The sequence below is a fragment of the Taudactylus pleione genome, unplaced genomic scaffold, assembly GCF_031769625.1.
Source record: "Taudactylus pleione unplaced genomic scaffold, aTauple2 ptg000609l, whole genome shotgun sequence".
In the NCBI taxonomy this organism is placed as follows: domain Eukaryota; kingdom Metazoa; phylum Chordata; class Amphibia; order Anura; family Myobatrachidae; genus Taudactylus; species Taudactylus pleione.
Window position 1 is genome coordinate 5841953 of NW_028285011.1, and position 26064 is coordinate 5868016.

General features: G+C 42.5%; 1 protein-coding gene across 1 annotated transcript in view; it reads left to right on the top strand.

Moving 5' to 3' along the window:
- LOC148480599 (ATP-binding cassette sub-family C member 5-like) overlaps positions 1-26064 on the top strand; it is a 198807-nt gene that overhangs the window by 82704 nt on the left and 90039 nt on the right. The window contains exons 11-17 of the mRNA XM_088454116.1: positions 1867-1991; positions 5272-5344; positions 7582-7785; positions 11839-11964; positions 16071-16140; positions 19754-20017; positions 22137-22318. Coding sequence (XP_088310242.1) covers positions 1867-1991; positions 5272-5344; positions 7582-7785; positions 11839-11964; positions 16071-16140; positions 19754-20017; positions 22137-22318 — 1044 coding nt within the window. The remainder of the gene's footprint in view (positions 1-1866; positions 1992-5271; positions 5345-7581; positions 7786-11838; positions 11965-16070; positions 16141-19753; positions 20018-22136; positions 22319-26064) is intronic.

The window sequence follows — 26064 nt, forward strand, 5'->3', positions numbered from 1 at the left end:
CCCTGCCCCAGTCCAGTCAGCCTTCCCTGCTCCCCACCCACAGTCCACCCAGCATTCCCTTTGCCCCCCCAGTATACCTAGCATTCCCTGCGACCCACCCCCCCAGTCCAGCCAGCCTTCCCTGCTCCCCACCCCCAGTCCATCTAGCAATCCCTGTGCAGCCTGCATTCCCTGCCCCCCAAGTCCAGCCAGCATTCTAGTATAGCCAGCCTGCCTTCCCTGTGCCTCCCAGTCCAGCCAGCCAGCCTTCACTGTTCTGCCCCAGTCCAGCCTGCCTTCCCTCTGCTCCCCCCCAGTCATACAGCGCTCCCTGCGCCGCCCTAGTCCAGCCAGTGAGCCTGCCCACCGCCACAGTACAGCCAGCCTTCTAGTCCAGGCAGCCTGCCTTCCCTGTGCCCTCCCCCAGTCCAGCCAGCCAGCCTGCCCCAGTCCAGCCAGCCTTCCCTGCGCCCCCCCCCCCCGGTTATAATAACAACTGCCCCCACAGCCCAAATGTTAAAACCCCTTAAAAGTAGCTCCACCCACATTATCCACAGCTCCGCCAACCTCTGTCCCGTACCCTGGGGTGGGGCCCTGCCTATTTTTTGTCAGTACTGGGCCCCACATTTTCTGATGGCAGCCCTGGGTATACTATATGATGATTTTAGTCCACACTCCTGCCTTCCACAAATCCAAGAGAGGTAGCATAGACTGGTAGAGTGAAGGCGAAACTGCATACCTAAGGGAGCACAGGGGTCTGGTATGATGAAGGTGCAAGACCTAATGTGATCTTAGGACATGCACAGGTTTGTGTAATTATGTATTATAGGCTGGCATAAAGAGAGGCCAGGCTGGTATAATGAGCAACATAGGCTAATATTATATTAAGAGGCCCAGATTAATACAATGTCTTCTTGGGAAGTGAGCTGCCTGTGCTGGGCATATCGTGGTGTTATTAGATAATCACATGTTGGTGTGATGTGATGGGTATAGGCTTATAAAACACGCTGGGCATAGGTTTGTATAAATGGGTGGGCACATGTTAGTTCAGTGGCCACAATTAATTATGGGAGAGGGACAGAAATAGCTGATAGGGGTTGTGGTGACATGGGGGGCAGAGATCAGGGAGGGCTGTAACACCATCCTGCTAGAAGACTGGTTGAAGTGAAAATGTCTGGGTACAATGCTACTGCAGGTACTGTCAGGGCTGATAAAACTATAAATACTTTTTTTCTCAGTGAGCTCTGGCTCAAGACAAGTGGTGCAGTGTGACTATTATTTTGTAGTATCTATTACTTTTTCCAGAACACCTGGCTCAATCACTAATGGTAAAAGTGGCAGTACCACAGAGGCAGGAAGGAGAGCTCTGGGGTATTCCTGGCCACTGCTGTTGTGTCATTTGTTACAGAATTGGTGACTACGTTATCTGTTTTACTCTAACTTTTGGGGTAAATTGCTTACCCCCAATCTTCTCAACCACACCCACAAATAACTGAGCTATGCCCCTTTAAGACACTGCAAATGTTTCCTATCCAGTTGAAATCACGACCACTGAGGGGTATGATATCTGGGAAATACCTTGACATAAGTCAACTTGAAATTTAAATGGATTGGTGTGGGGGGAGCAATAAGTTTATTTATTGAATAGGAATGCAATTAATTGAAGTCTTTGGTATCATTTATGTTATTGTTCCCTTAAAAGCAAATATCATGATTAATGAGGTTATGAAAGATATATATATATATATATATATATATATATCTTTATTTTTATAATTATCACTGTAAACTAAACTTTCCATGGCATTGAGTTGCTACAGAGTGCATTGCTATCTAGTATTCCAGTATATCTGGTAATAACAATGACTACTGTTTTTTTTTATCCAGATGACTTTACTAGAGGGATCAATGTCAGTGAATGGCAGCATTGCCTATGCAGCTCAGCAAGCCTGGATTTTCAATGCATCTCTGCGAGATAATATCTTATTTGGAGAAGAATATGATGGAGTAAAGTAAGCTGTGTTTAAGTTTATATTAGTAGTAGCAACAGCCACTAATATATTCAGTTGCCAGTGCATGATATTGGTTGCATGTACACTGATACAAAGTCATTTTTAAGTTAGGACATCCATATACTGTATGTTTTTGTTTTGGTTACAGGCGATTTTATTTCCTACTAGCTATGCAATTGTTGAAAATTACAGAGCCCTCCCATTCTTCTATTGCTTATCTTTTGAACATACTGATTTGTGCTATCTCCCAAAGCAGTTATTACCATCCTACACTATAAGGTGCACAATTGAGGATTTCTCAGTTTGTAATTATTGTTTTCATATTTGCCACATACTGTACCTAATGTAATATTAAAGGCATTATTTACTAAGCATCAGGAAAACCTGGTGCTTCCGATCGTGTTTATGACCGAAATTTAAAAGGACAATGAATTTACTAGCAAAACACAGCTAATAAAAGCATTGACCTTTTAAATTTTGGGCATACATTCGATCGAAAGCATCGGGTTTTAGAACCTGATGCTTAGGTAAACAAACCCCTAATGTCACACGTTTACTTTTGCACAAAACGCTACAGGTACCTTTACTCTGACCATGATGTCCAAGAAGCCACCTTTTTCTCAGACATCAGACACTATGGTGCTTATTATGAATTGCACACAAGTGGCAATGCGCTTGGATCTCATGGATTTCAGCAAGCAAACTGGAAACATGCCGTGAGAATATAAATTGGCTTCTGGGCATGTGGTGGGTCAGGATGGAGATTGCTTGTTCCACCACATGATTTGTTGCACTCAGAATGGGGCTAGTGCAAGTCCCGATACTAATGATAGTGGCTGCAGCAGTGTATGTAAGAGCAGTGGGTGGGATAGGCTTATGGTGGGTACACAACTCGAGTGATCTGCAGATATATCTGCAGATGACGGTCGTTCATACACACTGAACAACCATCATCTGCATGCTGCAGCGGGTCCCAGCGCATGGGGGGCGGGTCGGGGGCGTGTCACGGCAGGCTTGGAACGTGGACGCACCCCCTCCCCGCGGCTGCCACTGTGTGTGTACGGGCGGTCTGCAGACATATCTGTCCATCGGCTGTGCTGCGCAGCCAATGAGATTTTTCTGTGAACAATGCCTATCACAGACATATCGCTGGTACACACTGGCCGACGTGCAGCAGATATATTGGCTTATCTATTGATCGGCCAATATATCTGTCAGTGTGTACCCAGCATTACACACAGATATTTGCTATATAAAGTTGGATTCCCGCATTACCATAATGTAGTAAGCCTATATCCACAGACAGATGGATGGATGTTCCTAAGGTAAAGGCATTGCGTGCAGAGATAAAAATGCCTGTATTTGCCTGTATGCTGAGTTGTGTGCATCGCCTCTATCCATACGCTCATACCTGTCCTCATTATTAGTGCGCACTAGAACCAGCCCTATCCTTGGTGTAAGTAATATGTGTGAAACAGGCATATCTCCTTGCATGCAGAACTCTGGATTGCCCCCAATTCCAGGACGTTTGCCTATGTGCGAAAACCAGGTTACGCCCTTAAGTGGTGATGCGATTGTAATGCATACAGCTCAGCGTCTCCCGCACTTACATACACTTGGCTCTGGATCATGCACAGTACAAACATGGAAATCAGCCTACAATACTGACTTGCATTCAACTCTGAATCAGCCCCTATTTACACAGTGAAGGTGCAAATGCTCAATACACAGATTAGTAGAAAACCAGGGTCAGATAGGGCCACATGAGCCTGGGGCTGAAAATGGTCAAAGGACTGTAGTGAGAAGCAGAGGAGCTGTGACCAGTGCTGTATGGGTGTTACCAGTGCTGTGTGGGTGTGACCTGTGCTGTGTGGGTGTGACCAGTGCTGTGTGGGTGTGACCTGTGCTGTGTGGGTGTGACCAGTGCTGTGTGGGTGTGACCTGTGCTGTGTGTGACCAGTGCTGTGTGGGTTTGACCAGTGCTGTGTGGGTGTGACCAGTGCTGTGTGCACACCCCCAACACTAACAGCCTTATTATCTCCTTAACTACATGAAAGCAGAAAATTTGTATAATTTTGTGAGGGAAATAGAAATACAATATTAGTGTTATGGTTTATGGTCGACTGTGTGCCAGCCAGTGGCGGATCTAGACTTTTTTTAATAACTTATCCCGATTCCTCCTCTTTCCTGTTAGCACATCCCCTTTCTGGTCCCAACTCCTCCCCTTTACCTGTGTTTAAAAAAAAATAAAAACATTATTTTTATTTTGGTGGTCACACATTCCAATTTCTATATTTATTATTTGCAGATAAAAAGCTGATATATTTGTTTATGTAGCCACTGTAGACAGGATGTGTTATGTACATCCCACCCCTTATCGTATGCATAACGGCATTTATTGATGACGTATGTATAATTACTTACGCACGGGACAACTCTTCAGATAAGAGCTGTCCCATGCAAAGTTATGACTTTTGGGTTCATGACCGTCGGCCAATGCATGCAGGGGGAAGGATCCCTCTCCAGGGATTTCTGTGGAAAGAAGCCCATAGATTTCTGTAGGCAATCATACACATGCATGAAGTTCCCCCTGCACAATGCCCAGGACAAACAGCACCAGACCTGCTCAAAGTAGGCACAGGAAGGTGCCAATATCCACCTGCCAGCCCTGGCCAGGTGCCCAAATCTGCAGCCACTTACCTGAATGAGGCAGGCCAGGGAGTACATACTGTACGTGTGTGCAGACTAGAGAGGGTGCAGTGGACAGGATCATGCCTGCTGTTGCTGCTGACTGTTATTACAGGTCTACAAACTGCAGCTCAGCCTCAGCAGCTCCATGAGCTGACCGTTCAGCACTCCTAACCCTGGGTTGGTCTGACTGCCATGTTTAGGAGCTGTGTGCCCTTAGCCCAGTTCTAGGCTGGGAACTCCGCTGGCTGTACCCGTGGATTGGAGCGACATATTGGGTACATCGTCTAGTGTGTACCCATGATATGCGTGCTTCCACAGATTATTAGCGACATCGTCCATCGGCCCTACTGCAGGGCCGACGGGGGATGTCGCTAACGAAGTAATGCTACATCCCCCTTCACCCCCGTCGGCATCGGCAAGTGTGTATGCACTTACCGCATGCCGTGTCCCGTCGCCAGCAATATCGCACTGGGTACACATCGGCTAATGTACCAAGCTTTACAGTTTAATCAGATTGACTAAATAAAGGGCATGATTTATGTACTGTATACTTTGCAAGTCTTGCTTTCATTTAATTATTTTATTGCAGGTACAAGAACACATTAGAAGCATGCTGTCTGTCTCCTGACATTCAGTCTCTACCTGATGGAGATTTAACTGAGGTAAACTGCTTTGGATGCTACATCTATCAATAAATTGAACAAACCAGATTTCACAGTACAATGGGGTAGGGGAAATCTAGTCTGTTCTTTATCTTATAATCAATAAATTCAATTGTTGGATATCTATAATTCTCAGTATCCTTACAGTGCCTTGCAAAAATATTCACCCCCCCCTTTGCATTTTTCATGTTTTGTTGCCTCACAACCTGGAATTAAAATGGATTGTTTGAAGGTGTGCATCATTTATTCACAGAACATTCCTACAACTGTGAAGTTGTGTTTTTTTCATATTGTGAATCAAACAACATTTAGGACAACTTAACAGAAAACTTCAGCGTGCATAACTATTCACCCCCCTAAAGTCAGTACTTTGTCAAGCCACCTTTTGCAGCAATTACAGCTGCAAGTCACTTTGGATAAGTCTCTATGAGTTTGCCACATCTTGCCCCTGGGATTTTTGCCCATTCTTCAAGGCAAAACTGCTCCAGCTCATTCATGTTGGATGGTTTCCGCTTGTGAACAGCAATCTTCAAGTCTGACCACAGATTCTCAATTGGATTGAGACCTGGGCTTTGACTAGGCCATTCCAACACATTTAAATGTTTCCCCTTAAACCACTCGTGTGTTGCTTTAGCAGTATGCTTCAGGTCATTGTCCTGCTGGAAGGTGAACCTCCGTCCCAGTCTCAAATCACAGGCAGACTGAATCAGGTTTTGCTCAAGAATATCCCTGTATTTAGCACCATCTTTCCCTCGACTCAAATCAGTTTCGCAGTCCCTGCTGCTGAAAATCATCCCCACAGCATGATGCTGCCACCACCATGTTTCACTGTGGGGATGGTGTTCTTGGGGTGATGGGATGTGTTGGGTTTGCGCCAGACATAGCGTTTCCCTTGGTGGCTGAAAAGTTAAATTTTAGTCTCATCTGACCAGAGCACCTTCCTCCATACATTTGGGGAGTCGCCCACATGCCTTTTGGCAAACTCAAATTGTGTCTTCTTATTTTTATCACTAAGTAATGGCTTTTTTCTAGCCACTCTTCCATAAAGCTCAGCTGTATGGAGTGTACGGCTTATTGTGGTCACATGCACAGATACACCAGTCTCTGCTATTGAACTCTGCAGCGCCTTCAGGGTTACCTTTGGTCTTTGTGCTACCTCTCTGATTAATGCCCTCCTTGCCCGGTCTGTGAGTTTTGGTGGGCGGCCTTCTCTTGGCAGGTTTGTTGTGGTACCATGTTCTTTCCATTTGATGATGATGGATTTGATGGTGCTCCGGGGGATCATCAAAGATTTGGATATTTTTTTATTACACAACCCAGAATTGTACTTCTCAACAACTTTGTTCCTGACTTGTTTGGAGAGTTCCTTGGTCTTCATGGTGTGATGCCTCTTGCTGGTGGTGTTGCAGCCTCTGGGGCCTTTCAGAAAAGGTGTGTTTATACTGACAGATCATGTGACACAGGTGGACTTCATTTCACTAATTATGTGACTTCTGAAGGTAATTGGTTGCACCAAAACTTTTGATTACATATGCACATGCCAATTTTTGGAATTTTATTTATAAAGATTATTTTTTATATATTTTTTTCTCATTTCACTTCACCAAAGTAGACCATTTTGTGCAGATCCATCACATAAAATTCAGATTAAAAAAAAAATTATAAAAAAAAAATCTTATTTTGTAATGTAAAAAAAAAAAAGGTAAAAAGCCAAGGGGGTGAATACTTTTGCAAGGCGCTGTACATACTGGTTGCTACTCTCAGTTTCTGTCCCGTGTGTGTGTGTGTGTATATGTCTGGGTACTTTCTTATGTGTTTCTGTCTGTGTGTCTGGCTTGTGCATATGTTCTGTGTTTGTGTTCGAGGGGAGATACAGAAAATACTATTTGTACACTATTAAATAGTTAAAAAAGCATCCAAAATTTGGACAATTTATTTTAAAATGATTATATTTCCTAAAGGTTAGGGGACTTTGAGGCTACAGCCATTTAGTTACATTTTGTACACTGCCACTTATGAACTGCCACTCCAACCAATTTATGATTTTTTTTTATATATATATCAGTGCAGGGTCCCTTGTTTTGGTCATAGCTGATCATTTGTTTCAACAAACGGAACAGATTATGGTGCTCTCTATTCTCATGATGCCTGTATGACGTAGAGATAGCTGATTATGTTTAATATACGATATGTTACTTTGCAATATAAGTTGCAGTAAACCGTTTTTCCCTCTGCAGATAGGTGAACGTGGAGTCAACCTCAGCGGAGGGCAGCGACAGCGTATCAGCCTGGCCCGTGCTCTCTATAGTACAAGCAGTTTGGTTCTTCTGGATGATCCGCTCAGTGCTGTGGATGTGTATGTGGGAGCAGAATTATTCAGTAAGGCGATTAAGGCAGGAATGCAGAACAAGAGTGTCTTATTTGTCACGCATCAGCTACAGGTACAGTACAGGTGCACTGTAAGCACATGTGAACATGCCTACATAAATTAGGGGGAATGGTTTCTTGAAGCATAGCCTTTATGCAACAGAACATATTGCTGACTTAGCCTAATCATATACAGTAGTTACAAGTTAGAATACAGAAATTAAGTTCAACTGTTCACTACTGTAATGCTGGTCCTCAAGCCTTATTTTTTACTTATACTAAAACCATAATTGTAAAATGTTCACTCACTCTGCACCTTTTCCTACATAATTATCTTGAGGACATTTAGGGGCCAATTTAGAGTTGCACATAAGTCCGTTTAGCAGATGGAGCTTGAGATTTTTAGCACTACACATGCTCCATAGCCGAGTGCTTTCAAAAGTTGACCATTCGATGTTGAATAGGTGCAACTGTGGGATAACAGGGTATTTGCATGTACAGGCTAAGTTGATTAAGGGTATGTCATGGGCATGTAGACAGAATTATGGGCTATTCTGAGGTGTGCGAATGCAGGGATCCATCTGAGTTTACATGTATCTCTTGCACCAAGGAGAGGTTGAAATGCAAGCAGATAATGATGACTACTATTGTACAAATGAGTGGATAAGGGCGGTACAGTCACATAGATACTTGACAAGTGGGAGAATGTCTGCATCTAGTTCCGTTCATGCAGTATGTAATTGCGCCCGACTTGCATCCAACTCTGAATCTACTCCTTAACCCCTTAACTGCTAAGGACGAGTAGGATGCATCCTTCAGACTGACAGTAAGGGGCATATTCAATTGGCCGCAAAGTTTTGGCCGCAAAATTTACGTGGACGTTGCAACAAATTTTTCTATTTTGGCAGGTATGCTCGCTCCCAATACCTGCGGATCAGTTGCAAAAATCATTCGCAAAATTATTGTGCAAAACCCCCAGGAAATGTAAACAAAAAATGGGGAACAGCCCGTTTCCTAAAAAAAATGAAGAAAAAAAAAAATATTGGGTATCTAATAATGGTTATTACTGTCCCAAAGAAAAAAATATATTGTTTTTAAATTAAATGGCTGATTTGTGCATAATTTTTTTAAGCAAAAAATTTTTTAAAAGCCAATATTTTTTAATTTTATTACAAACGAATAAAATAAAAAATGCAAAAAAAAAAAAAAGTGATATTGGGGTCATTTTAGGCCAAATAAATAAAAAATAGTTTAAATAAATGCTTTAATTAAATTTGGGGTGCACAAATTCAAAAAAATAATAATTTGAGGTAAGTTGAGGTTAGTGTTAACAACCGGTAATGACATGCTATTGGACCAATTAGGCTAATTGAAACTTCCCTATTATTTTTTTATCTTAAAATAGGGATTTTTAGACCTGCTGTGTTGCTGCCATAAAATAGCCGCACTAATCCTTATAGAAAGTACCAAGCTATTGAATAGGAAAAACCTTACGGCTGCTGATAAACCCTGTGTTTTTCAAAATTTTGTCTGTAATTGGATATGCCCCTAACAGTACAGTCTTCTGATAAAAACACATATATAATCATATAATCAAACTTCTATGCAAAAGCCGCACCTCTGGCTGATATGCAAGGTGGTCATAATTATACTGCACCTATTCAGAGTTATCTGTAGTTTGATCTAACAACTAGAATGTCACAACATTTGCTAGGGAGACTAATAAGGACATGGGAAGCAGGATTCCATGGGAAAAACATTTTAGTGCAAAAAGTCTTCGATAAGGGGAATATGGCGCTGTGCAATATGAAAACAGCTTGAAAATGGATATACAAATGTTTTATTGCTGTGTTATCATTAGTGTAACACAATAAAGGTAATTGGTCATTACAATTTAGGGCTGAATTCAATTAGCCACGAAAATGCCGTCTGGCGAAAAGCAGATTGAATTTGCCTCATTCGCCTGTTTTGACGCAATGATTTCTCCATGCTCGTCCCTGCTTTTTGCCCTATTCAATTGTAAAACAGGCAAAAACGCAGATAGGCGAATGTTTTTGACAAGCGAAACTAGCGAAAAGGACATCTATTTTGAGGGGGAAATCAGTCTGTACCCCATAAAAATCTTCAGTGACCCTGGGAATCAATATAGAATAGTAGTAGTAGCCCTAATAAAAGTGTTTAGTGAACTTATATTGTTGCAAAGGGCTGTTATATACATATTTGCATATGTGTGGTAAAACGATAGACAGCAATGTTTTTTTCTGAAAAATAAGTACCGTAGTTAAATTTGGGGTACCTGAAAATGGGTACTAGTATAATTTGATGTCTCTAAAATGAAGATTTAAAAAATCCTAAAAATACACCTGCTGCAGCCTCCTGCATTCTCAAAAAACACCTGTCTCATCCATTAAACGCCCCAAAATATCAGGCCCCCCAATTTATACCCATTTTCAAACACTTTTAAAATTTTCACCCCAAACATGACATGTCTTTTTTGGGGTGAATTAAGATATTTTTTTTATTTATTTTGACTAATTAGTCATAGGGGGGTTTCCAAAGGGTTCTGAACCACATTTGTACCCAAAATATGGATTTTGCACTTCTTTTCTCCTGCCTTTTGCTGGAGAAACTTTTTCCCCTGTTTTTGCCTAGGTGAAAACTCCAGGGAATTGAGGGCCTGATTCAGACCTGCTCGCTAGGCTGTGTTCGCTCGTAGCTGCCAATGGTTCGCAATCTGCGCATGCGTAGTCCAGGCGATCGGGAAGAGTTCGCTCACTGTGCTTAGACAGCTCGCTAGACTGAGTGACAGGACAAGCCGTTTGTGGGTGGTAGCGGGTTGGTCTGTGGAAACGGGGGAGTGGAGGTGCAAACGCAGGCGTGTCTGTGCATCTCAACGCCGTGTAAGAGGCGTGCATAATTAACTTAGAGCGTCATAATACACGTCGCTTGGTTGGTTTTTACACTAAAGCACTCGCAGTGCTTGCGGCAGGGTATGGTCAACCACAAGCGCTGCGATCGCATCCAATGGTACTGATTGCTGCATACACTTCCTGGACATGACGTGCATTAGTGGGTGTCTTAAGACAGGCTGGTGGGCATCTGCATATACACCCCGATCGAATGCCAAAACATAGTGGGCGTGCTAATGCCTTGCCGTGCGATTGCCTGCTTCTGCTGAATCTGCATACGCTGGGTGCGAACGTTCGCTTCTAGCGAGTGGGTCTGAATCAGGCCCAGAATATGAAGAGATACTTTGAAAACAGGCGAAAAGTGCAAATCGGAGGAAACTTTTCTCCAAAAGGCACTTTTCGCTGCTAATTGAATTCGGTCCATAGTCTTGTTATTCATTTGTCTGTCCATTTTCACACTGTTTTCATGTTGTACAGCCCCATATGCCCCCTATTGGCGACTTTTTGCAATAAGATTTTTTTTATTTCGGAATCTGGCTTCCCATGTCCACATTAGTCTCCCTACCAAATGTGATGACATTCTGACGGTTAGATCAAGCTATTGTACAGACCGTTCTGAATAGGGGAAGTTTAATTATGGCCATCCTGTATATAGTACAGTACATGGTAATTATGTGGGAATATACTGTATGTCTCCCAAAATCATGTACAAACCTCTGGCAGCTAGTACCTTAATTCTGACATTTCTGCTGGACATATTCAACCATGTTGGCAACTCTGATAGATGTTTTTTTTTATCATATGATCCTTTACTGACTGGTATATAATGTGCTAGAAGCAGTATACATGGGTTGCTGATGGTATAATCAGTTTCTGGTATAATGTGTAAAGGAGCCCCGGGGATGAATGGAGGTGCAAGGCCCAAAAACTACAAACCTGCCATGGGTCCCATGGGATTTTAGTACATAAATGACTGTAGATCTAAGCTGTGTGATTTATTCATTTGGCAGTGGGGATTGCTGGAGAAGTTTTGGAGTGTTTAAAGTAAATGGTTATCTGTGTGTGCTTCCTATTGCATTCGTTTTGGATTTAGTTAAGAGTTTCAATGAGTCTTTTATGGCTATATTTGAAAAATATATATTTTCTATTTTAATAAGAATTTATATTTGTATTTATGAACATCTTTATTAATCTGTTTACTCCATTCTTTTGTTTTAGTACCTTATGGAGTGCAATGAAGTTTTATTCATAAAAGATGGGTACATTTCAGAGCAGGGGACACATGAAGACTTAATGAACCTCAAGGGTGATTATGCTGTTTTATTTGACAGTATGCATCAAACAGTGAGTACATCTGCCCTAAGCGATTGTTCTTATTTCTGAAATAAAATGTAGGACTGCAGCACTTAGGGGAGATAATCTGATTGGTTGAAATGGGCAACCCCTCCACTTTTCATTTTTAAAAGCTTTATTAAATGAACCCCTTGGAATCCATAACCAACCCCGATTTAAAGAACTGTGGGGCCTATGTATTAATAATTGCGACACTGCAGCGATTTTTAAGGATCCGTTTTGCAGGGGATATTTTCATTTTTAATGAAAATATCATTGCTATGTACAAAGGGGAACTCGCATGGACAGCGGTTGAGGTAACCGCTGTCCCTGCGAGTTATATCCCCGGCATTATGTAGAAGTCTTTCACAAATGTGAAAGGCTTCTCCGGGGAAATCAGACACTGCACATATGCACATTGTCGGAGGCTGCGGGAAAGAGATCAGAAGATCTTTCTCCTCCTTGTAAGCATCCATAGGCTTAAAGCAGTTTACACCATCTGAAGATGGTGTAAACTACCGGGGCCAAACTCCGAAAAGCTCTGGAGTTTGGTACATAGGGGTCAGATCTGCAGCACTAATTAGCACTTTGCCAGAGTTTTTTTGTGAAATCTCCTGCTAAGGGCCGGATTAAGGTCTGTGGGGGCCCCTATCACTAAAAGTGGTTTTTTTTTCTATAATATATATATATATATATATATGTGTGTGTGTGTATATATATATATATATATATAGCAGACCAATGGACCGGCACTCTCAAAACAATGATGAAGTTGCTCCTGTGCCGGTAAACATATGTATAAACGTACTGGAAAAACAACGGCACTAGGAAGGATCACAATTAAACCGTTTTGATAGTCTCCTAGTGCCGTTGTTTTTCCAGTACGTTTATATATATATATAAGAAAAGTAATACATAGTATATATGATATACAATATATCATATGTATGAGATATCCGAGTATATCAGAGTGTGTGTGTGTATAGAAAAAATAAAAAAGAATCATATATATATATATATATATATATATGTATATATATATATATATATATATATATATATATATATATATAAAATCTCATCTCACCTGTGGACGCTAGCAGCCTGGCATTGAAGCAGCTGGGCAGTGGGTGCAGGGATCCCTTGGTGCAGTGTGAGGGAATGAGATAGATCCCCTTCCGTTTGTGAGGCCTCTATGGTCGGGTGAAGGCGGAGCCATCAGGCTGGAGACGTGCGAGGAGGATCTGGAGGCGGAGCCATCAGTGTGACTGACTGCTCCGTGCTCCGCAAAGGCTTATGGGAGGAGCTGCTGCGGCTGGGCATGCGCAGCAGCTCCCCCGTCGGCCATGTTTTTTTTAACTAGCTGCCCGATCAGGGGGGGTCGGTAAATGAAAGGCAGGCTGTGTGGACACCGGCCACCAAAGGCACATGCCCAGCGGGAACTGGCCCAGGGTCTTGGCGGCTCCGTTAAGAAAGACAAAAGTTTATGTAGTCGGGGACAGTGTGTGGGGGGCCCCTTATGTCCCGCTTATAATCCGGCCCTGCTCCTGCTTGTGCTATTAGTACATAGCTAAAATACATAAACTGCAATTTTTACATAATGTTATGTAAAAAAAAGCTGATATAAAAATAACCCCTGTGTCTCTATGGCTAATTCATAATGTTAATGGGAGCTTCACTCATCATTATGTTGGTTAATATCATATGTGCATGTTTTATTTGTGCCTAGATGCATCTTCTGATACAACTCTATACACACAGTAAATGTAACATAGTTATATACTGTCTGTACAAATATCTGTTGAATGTGAAGGTATGTGTGGAAAATCCGGCAACAGCACCTCATCTTGCCCTTGTCATACCTGATCTCACCCTAAACTCATGGATTTGTGTACGCAGCCCTATGTGTTTTCCATGCATGCATGCTAATAAATAATCCTATTTCACCCTTGTATCTTTGTAAGGTTTAATCAAGTGCAAATGTTCATCCTTTAGCTGGATTTGTTCCTAACTCATAATTAATATAAATTTTCCTAATTAATCTTATCAGTGGGGCAGGAAAATATTTCAGACAGAGTTACACTTTACTTCTGGCTCCTGATTGGATTAACGTCTTACACTAGTTTATAGAAGTGCCCATAAAACCATTTGAAATAATGTTTTATAAGTAATTAGGTCTAGGTCCTGGTTCCATTATATAAAATCACCAACAGCCACGGAACCCATTCTTCTTGTTTAAGCAGTTTCCCCAGAATCTTTTTGTGTAACTGATTTTAGTTGGTAGAGATGGAGTTCACACATGGAAAGACAGCACATGATTGATCCAAACAGCATTGTGCTAATTACCTGCTGTGTCTCTCTGCCAAGTCAGGCCACTCACCTTCCCTTTAGGCGTTCTTGTGGCCCAATCAATGTCAAATACAGTTATCAGGCATTACGCAGTTAGGGTGTGGTTAACACTATAAACAAACTAAGGTAGTGAGAGAAAAAATGAGGTGTGTCTGGTATGTAAATTCTAACCTATTAATTATTTTGCTTTCTTATGGTACTTGCGCATCTGTGCACCATTCACTTTGTTATGCTTCAAATCACTAATCTACAGATGTGTCCTCATACATCTAGCCTCAACACGCCACACAGCGCGACTTGCTTGGCGCAAGGAATTCGCCAGGTTCCGTGCAACTCTGCTAGTGTCGGGCATCTTTTTTGCGATGCGGCTAGGACTCACCAGCAGACTGTGCTGATTAGTTTGGTATGAGACACTTGTATATCTGTGTGCATCAGAGTCTGTGCATGAAGCACAACGGAACTTGGAATGAAAAAATCTGCTGCCGCTACATTGTAGCACTTCGCATACATATTCAGAGACTCAATCGCACTCAGATATACAAGTGTCACATATCAAATTAATCTGCACAGTCTGCAGGTGCACCCTAGTCGCATCAGGTACTGTAGATGCATTTTAGGCAAAAAAAGACAGAAAAAAAGATGTCTGACGCTAGCTATTTAGCGCGACTGCAGCAAAGATGTGTAAGGACACCTCCGTACTTTATATTGATATTCTGTGCCCACGTACCCATAGCAGCCATAAAAGTGCAGCCTGTTTATGCTCTGAAAAACTCTTTGCTGTCAATTCTATGCTTATTAGTTTAGATTTCATACTTGCAAAGCCACAGTTGTGCTTTAGCTTTCTGCCATATACCTACCTAACTACTACAGTTTTGCTCCTAACGGGTTGGGTATGAAACACCGACAGCTTAAAAGCCGCCAGTTCAAATTCCAACCCTGGATCCTGACAGATGAAAATCCTGACGCCGGCTCGTAAGTATATTTACCCCTCCCCTCTCCCCCCCTAACCCATAGGGGTGCCTAACCCTAAGTCCCCCCGTGGTGCCTAGCCCTAACCCCCCTCCCCACGCACCTAAACCTCACCCTCCCGGGGGGTTGCCTAGCCCTAACCTCCCCCTCGGTGGTGCCTAACCCTAAGTCCCCCGGGCTGCCAAAACCTAACCCTCTTCCCCTGCGGCTAACAGTTTGTGACGCCCGGCTTACCTACATTCGGTAATCCGGGCATGGGATTTCGGCGTGGGGCTAATGATAGGCGTTGGTATTTAGACGCCTATCTTTAGTCCCATGCCGGGCTTTCAGTGTCGGGATCCTGGTGGTTGGCATTTCGACCGCCGGCATCCTGACTACATCCCCTCCTAACAGCCTATAGTCTGTGTGTTCCCATAGACTGTGTGCTTATATACGCCATCCTTTCATTAACTAGCAAAGAACAAAAACTGTTGTAAAAGTAACATGTACTATTGACAAGAACAAAACTTGCCCTTGGCGCACAAGGTTTAAGAAGAGAACACGTAATGTGTATTTTAGTAAAGCTACAGGTTTATATAAAAAGGTAAAGCCTCTCAAACTTGCATGTGCTGCACTTATTCCTCATACATCACCCTCTGGTGTTATATATACCATTACAGATTTTTTCTAACACAATGTTAAGCAATTTACGTACCGTAGAGGTAATATGTTTTCTTGATATTTTACACATATTTGTGTCTTTGGCTTAATAACATCACATCAATCAAAATCAGTGTTAACCAAAAATATTTATTTGACAGAATTTCATTCCAAGAAATAAACAGTGTTCTTCAAAAATGCTTGATAGCCTTCAATGGACCCTAGAGCAAGGTAATATGAAAACAAAATTATTTCTAGTGACAAAACAGTATTTTTATTTTGTCAATTCACTGCAAGCAGATACAGTTGCATCACCAGTGCACAGGGCCACCTAAACTTGATTTCAAATACAAAAACTGTATTTATAAAGCATAAAACTCCTAGAAAAGCTTTGGCATTAATAGTTGGAAAAGTATCCTTGACCAGTAATGTTTCTAGAGGTTTCTGGATCCCCGTAGAAAAGTCTGTGCCGGACCTCCGATATTGGTTACTTTCTACTGAATTTTCATAGGAATGCCGTGCATTTATATTCTGGAACAGGTGTCCTGACCTAAAAATCCCCTTTTACTGCTAAACATGACATGCTGAGGCTTCCACAGTTACAAGAAAGTTACATACCAAGCAGCCCAAGAGCCTATAGCATACTGGGTCACATCTACTGTAGCCAAAGTTTTCCTTTGTTTTTACATTAAAGCAGTCTGGGGACATATTTCTTATTCAAAGCCAGGAAATATTTGACAACAAGCAAAGTTGGGTTATTCCAGACCTGCAGAGAAAGTGGTTTTGCCATCTAGATCAGATGATGTAAGATGTTATTTCAGGCATATTGCAGCAAACCTACTGCGAAGGCTTTTGTTGTTTTTAAATATTAAGCCAAGTACCTTTTAAGCATGTTTCTGATTATTATGATCTTAAGCCGCGTATCCACTAGCCGATAAAATGAACAATAATGATATTGGGCCTGATTCAGACCCACTCGCGAGCGGCTGTCCGCTCGCAAGTGGGTCGATGTTATGGACTGAGCATGCGCACGACGGAGGGAGCTCCGTCGTGCGCATGCGCCAGACGCGACGAGCGAAGGAAAGTCCTTCGCTCGTTGTGTCCGATCAAAGGGGGCGTGCTGTCAATGTTGAATGACAGCACGCCCCCTTTGGTGGGCGTGCCGGGGGCGTGCCTCCCTGACGGGGGCGTTCCCACGGGAACGCCTGCCGTCAGAAGCTGGCCCACTGACATCACTAGTGATGTCAGTGGGAGTGATTTTGGCTCTGATAGAGCCAAAATCACTCCGGAGCTTGCGGTTGAAAACCTCAACCGCAGGCTCCGGCTCGCAAATTCGATGGTCGCGATGGTCTCGACCATCGCGACCATCACAATGCACGCTCGTATAGCCTGTGGGTGGTGACCCACAGCTATACGAGCGTCCAGGAGGACGCTCCATGAAAATGGAGCCCGGCCCTCATTCAGAGCGTGCGCTCTGCTCAGAGCGTACGGCTCTGAATGAGGGCCATAGTTCTTTATACCGGCCAGTGGATATGCCGTCAACGACCAGCGATGCGCGCACCCGCTGGTCGTTGACGACGTCGCTCATCAACCGTACTTGCAAGGCAACCTGATGATATTGTCAGGTTCTGCATGTACGGGGATGAGGGAGGGTGACGTCACTGATCGATATATCGTTCAATGTGGGTGCTCAATGTCGTTAAGGACATTGAGCACACCACTGCCGGGGACACACTACACGATCTCACTCATGGAGCGAATCGTGTAGTGGATATGTGCCTTTAGCTATACTGCTCAAATTGTTAACTCCTTTTAAAAGTATCTCTGGAGGACAGACAAGTATGGGTGCCAGTAACATACACATAGGGGCTGATTCCAGGGGCGTATTTATAATGGGTGCAGGGTGTGCGGTGCACATGGGCCCCTGGGTCCAGGGGGGCCTGCACCGCACACACTCTGCGCCCATATTATACTTACCATTCCTGTGTCCCACATCGGCGCCGGTGTCATCACTGTAAAAACAACTGAATAATGGTCGCCGCTGCCAATTTCCCACTGTTTTGCACATGCGCATTATGGAAAACACAGGGAAAATGGCAGCCGTGACCTGCGCTGCAGACTTAGGGCCTGATTCAGACCCACTCGCGAGCGGCTGTCCGCTCGGAAGTGGGTCGATGTTCTGCACTGAGCATGCGCACGACGGAGGGTAAATGACTATACTAGCTGCAAACGTCTGGTTTTTAAAGGAATAGCTACATAGGTGTATAGAGGCCCATTTCCAGCAGCCATCACTCCAGTGTTCTAATGGTACATTGTGTTTGCTAAGCGCGTTAGAAGACTAATGGATGATTAGAAAACCCTTGAAAACCCTTGTGCAATTATGTTGGCACAGCTGAAAATGGGTTTGCTCATTAGAGAAGCTATAAAACTGGCCTTCCTTTGAGCTAGTTGAGTATCTGGAGCATCACATTTGTGGGTTCGATTAAACTCTACAAATGGCCAAAAAAAGAGAACTTTCATGTGAAACTCGACAGTCTATTCTTGTTCTTAGAAATGAAGGCTATTCCATGCGAGAAATTGCCAAGAAACTGAACATTTCCTACTACTCCCTTCAGAGAACAGCACAAACAGGCTCTAGCCAGAGTAGAAAGAGAAGTGGGAGGCCCCGGTGCACAAATGTGCAAGAAGACAAGTACATTAGAGTCTCTAGAATGAGAAATAGATGCCTGACAAGTCCTCAACTGGCAGCTTCATTAAATGGTACCCACAAAACGCCAGTGTCAACGTCTACAGTGAAGAGGCGACTCCGGGATGCTGGCCTTCTAGGCAGAGACTGGCCAATACAAGGAAAAGATTAATATGGGCAAAATAACACAGACTTTGGACAGAGGAAGATTGGAAAAAAGTGTTTTGAAGTTTGAGGTGTTTGGATCACACAGAAGAACATTTGTGAGACGCAGAACAAGTGAAAAGATGCTGGAAGAGTACCTGACGCCATCTCTCAAGCATGGTGTAGTTAATGTGATGGTCTGGGGCTGCTTTGGGCTGGTAAAGTGGGAGATTTGTACAAGGTAAAAGGGATTTTGAATAAGGAAGGCTATCACTCCATTTTGCAACGCCATGCCTTACCCTGTGGACAGCGCTTGAATGGAGCCAATTTCCACCTCCAACAGAACAACAACCCAAAGCACACCTCCAAATTATGCAATAACTATTTAGAGAAGAAGCAGGCAGCTGGTATTCTGTCTGTAATGGAGTGGCCAGTGCAGTCACCAGGTCTCAACCCCATTGAGCTGTTGTGGGAGCAGCTTGACCGTATGGTACGCAAGAAGTGCCCATCAAGCCAAGCCAACTTGTGGGAGGTGCTTCAGAAAGTACGGGGTAAAATTTCTTCAGATAACCTCAACAAATTAACAGCTAGAATGCCAAAGGTCTGCAATGCTATAATTGCTGCAAAAGGAGCATTCTTTGATGAAAGCAAAGTTTGAAGGACAAAATTATAATTTCAAATAAAAGTCATTATTTCTAACCTTGCCAATGTCTTGACTATATGTTCTATTCATTTTGCAACTCATTTGATAAATAAAAGACAGTTTTCATGTAAAACACGAAATTGTCTGGGTGACCCCAAACATTTACTAAAATGAATAAATCATTTGGTTCATCACTTTATAAGACTTGTAAAGTTACTATCCAATTACCATACCCCCATATTTTTCATACATCTGTATTTCATTAATATATTGTAAATACCTTCATAATATAGATTAAACTGCTGCATTTGATGTTCATCATTACAAACTGTTAACAGATTAAATTTCATACTGTAATATTGGTGTTGCAGACACGTCACAGACAATGGAGACCCTCAGCCATGATGAAAGGAATGCAAACAATTCAGAGGTAGTCATCATGGATCTCTGCAGTGAGACTGCTCAAATAGAAGTACAAGAGTCCGACCGTTTTGTAAGCATGATAGATGATCCCTCTCTTGACTGCTCTCATAGTGAGAGTTCTTCACCTTCTGGGCAGGACAACCAAGATGGTGATGAAGACAATGATGATGGAAGGAGATCTGAAGAAGAAACAGAGGAGGAGATTGTCAGGGGTATGTTCATTTTGGTGTTTAATCCATAACATTTAAAATAGATTAATATTTTTGGCAGTCACTTAGGTAAATGAGCACTTTCATCTACAATGCCATGTAAAGGCACACATCCACTAAAAGTTATCAAAACGACTGCACGATTACGACATTGTAATCGTGCAGTCGTTTGTCAGTCTGTGATGTGCCTACACTGAACGAGCAGTTGTTCAGTGTAGGAACATCAATCATCTGCTAACATGCTCAACCTGACGTTATTGTCAGGTTGTACAGCATGTTTCCCAATGATAGATGTCTATCATTGGGCATTAGTTTTTGACATTTATGAACGATTGAACGATAACGATATCATTCAATTTAATCGTCTAGTAGATGTGTGCTTTTACACTTCACCTGAGTAGTTGTCAAAGGGCAAAATTGGAAAAATACATCTGAATATTAGTAGCCTTGTGTTTAGAAATTGCTAAAGAGAAAACAGAAAGCCCTATTATTTCACTAGCCCTCAAAGAGCTAAAGCCATTTCATATACAGAATTGTTCTCATTTTTTTCATAATCATAATATCTAAATATTAGCGATATACTCAGTCCCCCATGTTTTGGTTTTAAATCATTGTGTTTTGGTTTTAACATTAATTTCCAGTCATTTCCAGTTAATTTTGACCACCTAACAGTATTGTTTTCACCCATATTGGCAAAAGACTGCAGTCAGCTGGCTGGCTAAAGTAAGCGACAGAGCAGCGGCGCAAACACACATGGCAGTGTAAAGAATATAGCACATCTATGAAACATAGTGGCACTGCAGTGGCCCACTTTTCCAAACAGCAAATCACAGGCCACAGGCCAGTACAGGTGATTGTTGCCAGAGTAACAGCCTAGTAGAAAAGATAATAAATGAATAACTTAAAAATAGAAGAACTTACTAAATAAAAAAAATAAAAAAAGTGGGGTCCCCCCACCCCAAATCAATAACTAGACCCCTGAGCCTGGGCTAATATTGAAAAATAGGGAGTAAAAAAGGCATAGGGTTCCCCCTATTTCCCAATAACCAGCAGAACCAGCCGGGGGCATAACGTTAACCTGCTCTAAACAGGTCAACCCAGGGCTTGAATCCCTCAGAAAGTCGAGACCCCCAAAAATTAGGTACTCCCTCCCAAGGGGCAACCAGCTTTTCCACTTTCTCTTTGGGGACGTGGGTTATAGTAACCAATTAGTTAATAATATTGTTCTTTACAGGCATGATGGCACTTGTGGAACAACACCTGTAGTCTGCCTGTAAAAAAAAAAATTAAAACACACACTGAATATTGTATACATTTATTTAAAAAAAAAAAAAAATCCTCCACACAGCCCTGTTTCACCAATTTATTACTTACAAAACGAAGGGATCACATACTCTTCGATCCATGTAGGCATCCACTGGATCATTGGGAAACCAAAAATGTCAGAATGTCACTCGTTGTGAAGAAGCGATGATTGGTTGAGAATGGACTCTGCCATGGCAACCATCCGCTCTCAGCCAATCAGCACTTCCCCTTTCATTTCTAAGGAGTGTTCGGGAGTGAGCCGGTCACATTGCGCCGTGGGTCTGCTGCACGCCAGTCCATCTGGATTTTTTTATTTTGCCAAGTGTAGGGATTTTAGTGGCAAAAGCAAGATGTGTCGTGACCACTTTCAGCATGGGTGGCAGCCTGTGTGTGCGATCCAGTATGCAGATAACATGACTCCAGCATCTCAATACTGGTGGCTATACTGCCTGACCATAGGGCTACTCAGAAAACTATCATCTATTCTAAAGGTTGTCTTTGTACGTGAGCGCTTAGATTTGCAAAGTCGCAGGTGAACGTCTGCATATACAGGCGGCTGCCACATTTTCATATTCTCACATAGTTGCTGCGTAAAAAGACGCAGCAGTGAGGGCATTAGTGTACATCTCTGAATCGGGCCCTGATTGCATATACATCTCCTCCTTACCACAATGCCATAACAGAAAAGTAAGTGTTTATACTGCTATAGGGCATAAATATAGGCTATGTGTGTCAATGTTATAACATAATCCTTTAGCATTTAATGATGATTGTCTCTTACTCATTATAGTAACTCTTTGTGCCACCACTTTTCCAGAACTTATGCAGACTGAAGAGAAAGGTGATGGCTCTGTGCCATGGGCAGTGTATGGAGGGTACATCCAAGCGGCTGGAGGAGTTTTCATAGTCACCATGAATGTCATTCTGTTTGTGGTCACCACAGGAAGTACAGCCTTCAGTAATTGGTGGCTAAGTTACTGGATCAAACAAGGCAATGGGGTAAGAAGGGCCATTTGTAATTAATGTGTGTGCATAGCAAAGTTACAAAGGTGGGAAAGAGTTTTTTAGTAATTAATGTATAGCCTTCATCTAACTTGGTAAATACAATACAAATTGCATAAGTTGAGGCCACCCTGCTTATCTGTTTGCGCAAGTTCACCTATTTGCCCAACAGATGCATATCAAGGTACATGCCCACTCCCTCTAAACAATAAAAAAAATAATGTAGACAAGTATCAATAAACACGAATACCTGGATGTTGGAAAGCAAGCTCAAGTTCATTGACCACTGCCTAGAGATGGCAGAGATCCCAGAATTCTACCAAATGCAGTCTGGGAAAGATGTCAAGTCTGGCAGAGATACAAGTGGAAGTAACAAAGGACGAACATAATGTATATTGTTGTGCCTGTTGTGCCTGATACATTTTTTAAATAAATGTCATAAATTCAAACTCCACTACTAATGGTGATACGAGGGTGTCAGTAAGAAAGGTTGTTCCTGTATTGATTTCCTTGGTGAGTGACTTGTGATGGAGAGATAAGAGTATTATACGGTTTAATTTTATTCCATATAAATATTGTTTATGGTGGCTATTTAGCCATGTGTAGTTTGGTCTACTTTCATGACACAGACCATGTGGCCGGAAAAGAGAAAAGATAATATGTAGAGCACTCCATGTAAGAAACTTCTGTGTAATAGGGTATAAGAACTCTGCTTGCCTAAAGAATTGCCAACATGCATCCCGTAAAAAAATATTCTGTTGTTTCCTATGTAGGGTGAATTCTTATGGACATCAGTGGGGATGGAAGTCCTCCATGGTCAGGGAAATTATTTCATGAACACCGTTTTTTTCTGAAACCAATTAAAATGAACATTGTTTAATATGATATGATTGGGACTGGAAAAGAATTCTGTACTAGTGGTCCTTTATGTCGCCAAGATCTTGTTTCCGTGAGGAACTGTGGGGGTTCCAGATGAAACGTGTAGTGAAGCTTGGTGTCTCCTTCCAGTTGAACACAGCTGAGAGCCCAGTTTCATCTAACAAGTGGATATTTGTTACTTTGTGAATATATTTAATTACATACTTTAAATATATTACACATGGATCATTTTACTCAGAATTTGACAGATCTACTCATGAGTTATATCAACCACACAAAAACACTGTTTGGGAGAAGATGAAACTTTGTGAAAGTTTCATCTCACCACTTCAAGTTCTCCACCAAGGAAGAGCTGATGCATAAAGGAACAAGCTTTGTTCTTATCGAAGCCTCCTTTTCACCAATAATAGGTGAGTTTGAATTCACAGTTATTTTAAATGGGCTCCAGTGGCGGCTCCAGAGGTGGGGCTGCAGCGCAGTCCAAGATTCAAATAGGGGAGCCTCACCAACTGCCATTTCAAACACTGCCAAACATAGATGGTTGGGACTCAATGGCAGTTGGTGTGGCTCCCCTCTTTGAATCGTAGACTGTGTTGCAGCCCCACCTCTGGAGCCGCCACTGATGGGCTCTATGTACTAAGTAGGGATAAGGGGGCCAAGAGAAAATCCCTGTACATATCGCACTAAAGGATTTTCTCTGTCTTCTGCCTGCTAGTGCTAGAAGCGGCTAGATTATCAGCGCTGCCATAGGCACCTATGGCAGCACTAAGTGATCCAGGAGTTAGTAAGGATAGAGGTCACTTACCATCAGCCGTCTTCTCCAGCGCCGGCTTTTTCAGCTCTAGCTGCCGTTTTCTGAAGAATAACAGCAGCTAGAAAAGCAAAAAGTGACCTCTCAGTCACTTTGGGAGGTTGTCAATAAAGTTTTTTTTTAAAAAACTTTCAGCTGCACGGGATGGGGGAGACGTGAGAACACAGTGCAGTCAGGATGAATTGTGTCTCTGCTGTCACCGCTGAGGGGGACTTAATGGTCACTCTACTCAGTGGGGCTATTTTCTGGTAAAAATCACAGTAGCCGCCTCCTGCTTCGCAATCTATAACAGACGAAGCAAGAGCGGCTTTTTCTCCACATTAAGTGGAGTATGAAAACATGGACTCCAATATACTTACCAGACTGATGAGCTCTATTTGTCATCTGCTTTTTCATGTTCTATCCACCCCCTGAGAATCAGGCTAGTCATGGTCTTCGCCTTCAGCAACGTCCTTTCCTAAGAGCTGAGCATGTTAGTCAATACTTGGCAGATCTCAGGTCTTTTTTACGTAGTAATAAAAGCTTCTTTTTTGGGGGGGGAGGTGCTAGTGCAGGACACATGGGGTACACTAAAGCAATAACAGAAATGATAACTAACCAGGAGTAGGAGGTAAAAATTTACAGATGATTGTGCAAGTATAAAAATAATACAGGTACCCACACTGGCTAGGATACACAAGGACCAAAAGTTGCAAACGGAGGTCAGGGCAGGTGACTATACAAACAGTGGTCAGAGCCCAAACAGATCTGGAATACTGAACAGTGAGAGCTTTGAAAAGTGGTACACTGCACCTGTTACAGGCAGTAAGGTAAACCATCGCCTGCACTAAGTAAACTTATTCAGCTACATGCTATGCTCCATGGGAGTTGAGTGCCAAAGTCGGTTGGCTGAGAAGCAGTCACGTTGTTGCTGTTTTAACTACCTACCCAGCCAATCAACAGTGTCCCTAAGAATTGAGCAGCCAGCAGGGAGGAACAATATGTTGTATTATGCCTCTGACACCTCCTAATCTTTGAAAACATAATAGAGTGATATGCTTACATTTACAGGTTGGTTTATACTTTGGAAATTTCACAATGCAGAAACATTAAAAAGTCCTATCAAAATCCAACCAACACCACTTCAACATTAATTTTCTATTTTATTTGCTTAAACTACTGCTTCAGCTTAATTTATGTCTTACATGCCTTTATTACTCGTGTTACTTTTGTTTGTTTTATTGTTATTATGATACTGGTCAAAGGTGCTCACCAACAAAAGTGCAACTGGAAGTTGAAAATTGTGTTTCAGTATAACAACATGGGCAGCACCTCTGAGCAGCCAGATAATTAAAGTCCTAATGCCCAGAGTAAAGCCTGTATCAGTGACCGAATGACCCATGGTTTACAGAAATAACCTTTTCAGTATGAATTCTGAGATTTGCACTGAGGCAAGCATGTCTTTGTGCATGTCCATAACTTGTTAAACTGAATTATGGGCCTGATTCACTATGAATCGTTATTGTGATTGCAGCTACGATTACGCACGCAGGACTGCTACAAAAATATGCTAATAACTGCAATCGCACAGCTATTATAGAGACGCCCAAACCAGCGTAGAGACGCCCACTACCGCTTTCGCACATCCATAATACCTTGCAATCCTGCATATACTGTACATCGGGAACATCGAGTAACATTGGCCCCTCACACACTATTACAACAGGTCTGACCTTACTCGTCTCACACAGTGAGCACTCAAGCTGTGTATGCCGTCGCAGTGGCTAATATATGCACGCCCATGCAACGGCGTTCAAACAGACTGGCACGCCTGTGTTTCTCCAACCACTCACCCATCACCCCCCCCCCAAACGCTGACATCCCGTCCCTCTGTTTGCAAAGGCTTTGGATCGCAGTGCGATTATAATACAAACTAGCGCACGTGCACTGCAGTGCTATGCACCATTGACCTATCTGCATACGTGTTTGCAATTGCGATCCATGATGAATCAGGCCCTATATGCTTCTTTAAATACACATAGATAACCTAAGGTGGCATTATGGGAGCCTAGAG